The sequence below is a fragment of the Notolepis coatsorum genome (assembly GCF_963971535.1).
Source record: "Notolepis coatsorum genome assembly, chromosome: 2".
In the NCBI taxonomy this organism is placed as follows: domain Eukaryota; kingdom Metazoa; phylum Chordata; class Actinopteri; order Aulopiformes; family Paralepididae; genus Notolepis; species Notolepis coatsorum.
This window is the reverse complement of record NC_140166.1, coordinates 23051401-23060124: the sequence shown is the minus strand read 5'-3', so window position 1 is coordinate 23060124 and position 8724 is coordinate 23051401. Positions and strand designations below refer to the sequence as shown.

General features: G+C 42.8%; 1 protein-coding gene across 2 annotated transcripts in view; it reads left to right on the top strand.

The window, feature by feature from the left end:
* The first annotated feature begins 819 nt into the window (after nt 1–819).
* arid3c (AT rich interactive domain 3C (BRIGHT-like)) overlaps nt 820–8724 on the top strand; it is a 211705-nt gene continuing 203800 nt past the window's right edge. For both annotated transcript variants that reach the window (XM_084308771.1, XM_084308770.1), the window contains exons 1-2: nt 820–930; nt 1372–2112. In XM_084308771.1, the coding sequence (XP_084164897.1) occupies nt 892–930; nt 1372–2112 (780 nt within the window). In that variant the 5' untranslated portion in view covers nt 820–891. The remainder of the gene's footprint in view (nt 931–1371; nt 2113–8724) is intronic.

The window sequence follows — 8724 nt, the reverse complement described above, 5'->3', positions numbered from 1 at the left end:
TTCCTCACCTAGTGTTTCCTCCCCCGAGCAAACCGTCAGCACGTATTTGGTTGTACAAATAAGAGTAATTTCATAATTTACACACATTAGACATAGCAGGAGTGTTCCTACAACTGTAATGGGTGGTTCAAGTCCGGGTGTCAGTCAAGTCTTTTCAAGTAACTAATATATATATATATTTTAACTGACATTAGCAATAACTTTTTTCTGCAGTGACGTGTGCAGACTTAGTGGCGCGGATTTACCCCCAATTCATTCTAAGAAACAACTAAACAAAATTATGCCATATATAAACCAGGCCTATAATATAATTTAAAAACGTCTCACGTTTCCCCTCATTGCTACCATGCATTCTATGTAAAAAAAGAAAAAAAACTAAAAAAAAACGCACATAAATCTAATGGAGATCAACTTGAGCCTGGCTGTTTTAACTAATTAGACTTCTAATAATCCACATCGTCTAACAAGGCTAATCAGAGTCTATAGTCTGATTACTGTTGTTGGATTTCAGCCACAAAAAAAACCTGCGATCTTTATAGATTCGTCCGTTGTGGCTCCGCGGTGGTTCAACTGTATTTCCTCGCTTGTCGACCCTGCCCTCCATATGTATCACTATTGACGTGTTGTTGAGCATGGAAGCAGACGGGCTGATCTCTCGCCGAAGAGGTCACTCTGCCTACAGTTGCCACTTGTTGCCAAAAAGCTCCGGGGCTTCAAGACTTTAAACCAGCGGACTACACTTTTTTTTTTAAACGAATTATTCCCCCCGATTGATCGAGAATCACATCTCGATGTTGAATCGGGAATATACTCGGATCTGACACATAGTAAAGGAGATACTTGTGTGAAACCATTTGATATTTCGGCGCGTCTGACGGGGGAGAGAGAAGTATGGTTGATCACACAAGTTTAGCAACTAAATCGGCTCTGGTAAGATTCCAATCTTTTTTTATTCTTAATTCTGAGATCTGAAGATACACTTTATAATTCAATGTCACTTTATTCCGCTGTCCGTGTCTTAATGCACTTCACTATTAGCCAATAATGTTACACCTTTTAGCAGCATAACTTTATATCTGAGTAGCCTGTGGTTTCATGTAAAGAAACATCACAAGCGTTTTTACGCACAACCGGGCGCAAGTTTGTTCCGAGTCTTTGCTCAACATGTATTACGTTGTGGACCATTTTGAACTGTTTTAGGGTTTTTACCAGAATAAACGTCTCGGTGTAGTAACGACGAGATGAGCTACATGGGCGTAATTGCTCGGCCATGTGTTTTAATCCTACAACCTGGATGTCCGCGCAGCGTGCCTCGCCAGTAGTTTTGAGCGGCGGTGCCTCCTCTCTAATCTGTGTTCTCCCGCACCGCAGCAAGCAGCCTTCTCCTCGGCCACCGGCACCCTGCCCCTCCTGACGCCCTCCGCCGCCTCCAACCACAACCTCTTCCCCGGCGCCCAGACCCACCAGACCAGCGGCGGGGGCATGAAGCTGGAGGCGGTCATGGAGAACCTCCAACGACAACAGGCGGCGCGCCTGGCGCTCGAAGACAAGCTCCGACAGGCGGAGAAAGAGAAGGACCTCCGCTCCATGGTCGAGTCCCAGATACACCAGCAAGCCCTGGCGTTCCGCCACTACCAGGCGGCGGTGCGCGGCGCCTTCGCCGCGGGGGTCGCCAACTCGTCCACCGGGATGATGAGCCCCGCGGCGGCGGAACGGCAGCTGGCGCTCGCTTCTCACCTGGACGTCCGCAGGCGCTCTGTGAGAGCCGACGACTCGGACGTCGATGACGACGACGACGACGACAACGGCTCCAGACCCGGTGTGGATGATAAGGAGCGGGACGAGGAGGGCAGAGACATGGACGACATGGACGATCAAGGGGTTGTGGACGACGAGGAGGACGAAGACGAGGACATGGGGGGCGCGTTGAGCCACTATCAGCCCCGCCACCCCATGCACCAGGGAGAGGGACACTCTCCACCCAACACCCCTATGCACCTCATGTCCAGAGTCCCGCCGTCCTTCGCTGCGCCCCGGCGGTCTGAATCCCCCGGAGCACCGCTCTCACAGTCCCAGCACCACGAATGGACGTACGAAGAGCAATTCAAACAGGTAAAAGCCGTCTGGACTCACAGTAGCCTGATAGTAGCCTGACATACTAAAACACTACTCTTTCTTCATAACACTTTCCAAGTGTGTGTGTGTGTTTTACTTATATTTCCATGTGTGTGATTTATTAAAACTATCCGAAGTGCTTAAACGTTGAAGCCCGCCGTGTTGTAGAAAAACGCCTGCAGTGTTTTCCCCTCACCGTAGTTATAGCTTGTTACGAATGATATTCCTAACATAAACTTGTCTGTAGAGTAGACTCATAACACTTGCATTACTCGACCTCTGTGGCTAAATCGTCCGGCTTTATTAGGTTTTCCCGGGGGGGGGGGGGGGGGGGGGATACTTTTTGGATTGGAATTATTTATATGGTAAGAAAACATCAATTCGTCAGTGGCGGCCTTCTCATATTTCCTGTGTGTCTCTCCTCCCAAGGGCCCCAATGATAGATGGTTGACACCATTTGAGCTTCGCTGGGTTTACTGCGAGGCTCCCAGTGTGAGGCTCCCAGTATGTTCCTGTTCACATGCTCCTCCATGTGCAAAGCAGAGGCCTCTATTGAGCAGAAACGGATCAGAATGAGTCATCAGAACTATTATCAAACCATTAGCCTCTACTGGGAGGGGGACGTTTCTACTTGGGTGCTGTTGCTTTGTTGTTGTCAGTTTGAGTATGACGGTTATATTCAAAAACACAGTTCATTTCAAAAGGCTGTAATAGAATTAAAGCGTTTAAGTTGATTTCCTTATAATTGGACCCTAAAATAAAACAAATTTCACAGTCGATGTGTTTGCAGTTCTAAAGTCAGCCCACACCACATCAGGCATAGTACTCAACCTCTAGCAATGTACACAAAACTCCAACTTAACACCTTCTGAAAACTTTAAACACACTCACAGTAAATGGTTCTTACTTTCAAGAGTCTCATTGACAGCTGACCCTAGAGACTACAGTCTGACTCGTGGTGAACGAACAACCTACCAGTTGCTGCAGTTTAAAACTTAACACGAGAGAAGCCTGTAGAAATGAACATTTGGAAAAACAATCTCCTTAATCTACTTAATCGGTGTTCCTTAATTAAGGTTGCATCAATCCAACGATATCGACCGGACTTGGTGGGGGCGAGAGCGGAGATGTCGGTTCTCCTAAAGGGCCTTTTCTAGTTCGGTTAGCAGAATGGGCGGCTGTGTGTTTATGTATTTGATGATAGTGGAGAGAGAATTCCTCTGATTGATATGTCCGACACACTGTGCGGGCTCCACAGAGAACGGCACACACAGATCTATAGTTTTCTGCGAGCGTGCAGACGGGGGTACTTGTCATTCTTTATTTATGATGGATAATTTGGAGATGTGTACATTAGAGCCTGCATTAGTGCACAGTGCATTAAAGCAGAGCGCATGGAAATGTAATTCCAATAGGACCTAAACCAATAGGTCCCTCATGCAGAGATCATTATGAGTGGAAGATAGATAGAAGACCACGTAGAGAGAGAAAACAAAACAACGTGTCCTTTCGGTCTACTTTTCTACATGCGTAAAACAATCCGGTGGTTTTGAGTTTTACATTTAAAGCATTTTCTTCATCGTTTCATCATGTAGCTGCAGACATCTGTCCACAAATAAGCCTGTCACTATTTTGCGTGAGTGAATAAATCCATCTAAATAATGCTGTCTTGTCGTCGAGAGAGACATCTGACGTCTTAACCTTTCATGTCGTTTTGAATGTCCACACTTTGCACTACACGTTAGAATCACATATCCCCGGCTATTTATACAGTTGAGAGATTGTGTGTGATGTGCAGTGATTGGGAGAGAGGGGGGGGGGGTTGTATGTAGTAGTCGTTGAGTGTAATGGTCACGGGACAATAAAAGGATGCTTATGGAGGCTCAGCAGACAGAGTGGAGCCAGCATAGTAAGCATGTTCAAAGTTGCAAAACAAAACCACATTTAAAGGCAGTAAATGCATCTTAGGAAATAGGATCAAGATGTGGGATATATATATATATAATTATATATATATATATATATATATATATATATATATATATATATATATATATATATATATATATATATATATATATATTACAATAAAAGACGTGGGATAAATATGTATATATAATACAATAAAAGACTCCACTAGAGGCCTGAGACGTTTTCATCTGATGTCTAATGAAAACATTTGACTGTATATATTAATAAGAGACATATACAGCTCTGTCTGTGTCGTTCGCTGACCTGCTAGTTTGTAAAATGCTAAACTCTGAACAACAAACAAAACAAAAGTGTATCACTTATTAATAAAAAATTATCTGTGTTTTTTTATTAGCATTCTTTTTTTAATGTTCTTGTTTTTAATTATAACTAGAGGGTTGAGAGTAAAAATGTTTCTTCTCTTTTTAATTGTAATGGATAGTGACAGCGGGGTGATAAAACCTTTACTTTGACTTCTTACAGTAATGACCGGCTGGTCGAAGTGGACGTACGGCTAAAATCTCCTTAAGAAATGAGACCGTAAAACATAAAAGAAATTCCTTACAGTCGCAAAGTAAAGACACTGAGTGGAGAAGACAAGAGAACTGTGGGAGAGAGAGAGACAGACAGAGAGGGAGAGGGAGAGGGAGAGGGAGAGAGAGAGAGAGAGAGAGAGAGAGAGAGAGAGAGACACACACACACAGAGAGAGAGAGAGAGAGAGAGAGAGATACACACACAGAGAGAGAGAGAGAGAAAAGAAGTTGCGTATAGTTTTGGCAGCGGCTCAGGAAATGCAGGAAATTAGACCTGGTGGCATTCCAGTCTGGCTCGCGCCCAAAAATGCAGGGATCTCCCTCTCTGGCAAGCGTGTATGTGTGAGTGTGTGTGTGTGCGAGTGTGTGTGTGTGACTGTAAGTCGGCTTGCCGCCAGACAATTACGAAACAGAAACAAAATCGCGTGCTCCACTCTTACATACCCTGCACTTCCCCCCTCAGCCCCCCCCCCCTCTGAAGCACACACACACACACACACATACACAGGCCTGCAAGTGTGTGTACTGTATGTGAGCTTGCACGCATTTGTGTGTGCACATGCACACACACACACACACACACACACACACACACACACACACATACAGAAAAACAGAACCGTCTTTTTTTTTTTTTTTGTGGAATAAAAGAGAGTACACGGAGAGTACACTCTGGTGGAGTGGTGTGTGTCTTCTCTGCCGGCTGGTGTTCCCCCATGTGCTGCCGGTGGAACCTTCCCGCCGCAGCGCCTATATAGGCCGCTGTTCTGTTGATAAAAAGGTAGCTATAGACTTATATACTTTGGACTTTGCTTTGTGAGTGGCCATATGGGAAGCATGATGTGGAGAGAAAAGTGCTGTTTTTGAGCCTCACGTTTGATCCTTTAGCTGACTTAGCTTTTTTAGCATTTAGCTATTTTCCAAAGTGACTTACGAATCACTTAGTAAATCACTAGTAAATCACCTGCCATTTGACTTTATAATTGAGACTAACTCAACTGAAAGTAAATGATGTACTATTATTAGGGCTGGGCGATATGACGATATTATATAAATATCGGGTACAGTTCATTAACGATACACTTTTTAAACGTATCGTGGATATCGTGATGTTTTGCCCAAGAGGCTTGTGTTGCGTCAATCTGGTCCACACGTTGACACTTTTGAACAGCGCCGCCCCACACACACACACTACTGCATCAAAAGTTACTACTTATGATAACAAAGGCATTCGTTTTGTGGCATTGACGTTATATAGTTACACTTTCAATAACATCAGCGTATTTACATAGCAACGACCGAGGTCGACCTAGATATAGCAAGCATTAGCCGTTCATATCTCAGCCCGTGCTGACTCCGTTGTGCCCATTCTGCGGTCTGTTAATAACGTTTTCAATCAGACAGATGTATGGAAAGGCTTTTATTATAACAAGGCTTTTATTATAACATTATAACATTTTATTAACAACATACCGCTGCCATTGTTGTTTTCATTGAGCTCTCCAATGGCGGAAGTAAAAAATGAATACGCGCTTGCCGATTGGTGCTAAGAACAGCAGGGCGGGTGCAAGCGATGTGACGTAATTGGCAGACGCGACTGTCAATCAAAATGATTCTGTTTGCCGACTGAATGAATATAAACGTTATTAACAGATTGCAGCATAGGTACAATACAGTACAGCTCAATACAACAACAGTCAACAGTGGACTGGAGGATGCAGACCAGAGAAAGACTTTCGTCTTGTTTACATCAGGGTCCCCCATTTTCAATTCATCATATTTCATATCTAAATCATATAATATCTCATTGCTAAATATATGCAATATATAATCTAATAATCCAATAATCTAAATCTAATATATAATATAAAAAATGCTAAATGCATGGGTATTTTATTTTGTCTTTAATGTTAGCTTGCAAACTCAAATACTGTCTTGGTAAGCCTCATAATGAATTGTTTGGGGAAAAAAAGAAAAACATCGTGATGCGTATCGTGTATCGCCGAAAGGTCAGAAAATATCGTGATATCATATTTAGGCCATATCGCCCAGCCCTAACTATTATTACTATTATTATTACTATCGTTATACTATTTCCTACTCTGCTCATCGTGTGTGTCTATACTACTATGCACACTCAAGTTCGACACTGCCAGACGAACAACCCTTAGCGGCCAGAGGTGTACCCCTCCTGCTGACTTGTTGTTCACAATTAGTAAGTCGCTTTGGTTAACCGTCTGTAGTCTGGTAGTTAAAGGGTTAACCTTCTGTAGTGTGGTTGTGAAAGGGTTAACAATTTGTCGTGTGGTAGTGAAAGGGTTAACCTTCTGTATTGTCACAGTGAAAGGGTTAACACTTTGGTAGTGTGGTAGTGAAAGGGTTAAGTAGGGGATGCACCGATACTGGTATCGGATATTGGTCCAATAATACCAGGCTAAAATAGAATATTGGTATCTGATCATTTACCAGATACTAGTAAAATCCCATACCAAGAAACGCGTCTAACGTGCCAGGAATCAATTGACTTGATTTGCTGCATCTCTGACACGTTAACTCTCTCTGATGGAGAAACAATTATTATATTTCAATATATCTTGTGACCCCAAAATGACGGTCCAAGTCTGTACTGTTTATTAAAATTGACGGATGGGATAGGTACTCGGTATTGGCCGATACTGAAAGTCAGGACTCTGAATTGGCGATGACAAAGTGGTATTAAGCTCTCGGTCCAGAAATAAAGCGGAATGTTCTTGGTGGACGACGTGTCGTGAATACAGGCTGCTTCGTGGACCATAGCTGAGCTTGTGTCTCTTTAACCATTTGCTCCCCTTCAAAATAACGTCTGATAGAAAGAAACATGATTCTTTGTTTGTGTTGCAATATGATTCTTTGTTTGTGTTTGATATTAGTGCTGCTATCATCATGTTACACAAAAGGGACGGTATTGATTCAGTTTATTGATTACTTCATTAGTTAATTACTCAAAATCTAACATACCTTTTCTAATTTGTACATTTACATGTGGTATCATGACTAGCTAAAGCAACAAATGTGAACTGGTCAGAGCTGGACAAATCAGATGTAATTCCCTTTTCCTGTCATATGTATTTTGTCATCTAAACAAAATGTGTGTATTTTTCTGGGCACATTATTGTTCTCTTTGTTTGGACATAGCGTAGTCATGTCAGATCAATCACATTGGGCCTTATACACTACGCTCTGAATTGATGCGATTAAACAGTGGATGGCACCTTTAACGCTTGTTTTGCCAACAGCTACAGAAAAGTGTGTGTGTGTGTGTGTGTGTGTGTGTGTGTGTGTGTGTGTGTGTGTGTGTGTGTGTGTGTGTGTGAGAGGGGTGTGGGGTTGTCACAGCTGGACTGGTGTATCATTTCACTCCTGAAGGCTGAATGAAGTGCAGTGAGCTCCTCCCCCTCCCTCTGGGATCCTCTCTATTTCCTACTTTTTCTACCAAATGGATATTTTTTTTAAACAGGGTTTATATACCCCCCCCCGTCCCCCCCGCCCCTTTGTGACATCATTGTACACTCCTACGCAGAGCCGTCTATGTCTGTAACACCGCAGCCTGCTAAACACCTCTGGCTCGAGAGGGCAAACATTTTTACCAAATTGGGACATACGATAAGATATTCCTTTATTGATCCCCTTGGATCAATCTCCTTGACCAAATTAGTTAGAAAATGCGGCTATAACGTTGAGCAATCAGGAACCTGAGTGCATAGTAGTATAGACATGTTAGTATTGTACGTGATAATATAGGGCAAGGTAGATTACTTAGTAGCAAAGTGCATAATAGTAAAAGATAGTTTGATGTTTGAGAGTGGAACGTCATGCAACTCTCTGTGTAGGAGAATGGTAATCATTGGGTGAGAGACCCTGTACCGATGTTTCTAGTAAGACAACATTTTTAGTCGTGAAGCCCCTCTGTGATGTCATAACTCACTCACTCACACACACAGTCAGTCATTCATGGTTAGCTAGTCTGCCCCTAGTGGAGACTTTGTAAGACTACATTAGTTTCATATCTAAACAGAATAATGCTGTATATATATATATATATTTATTTATTTATTCTTACCATAT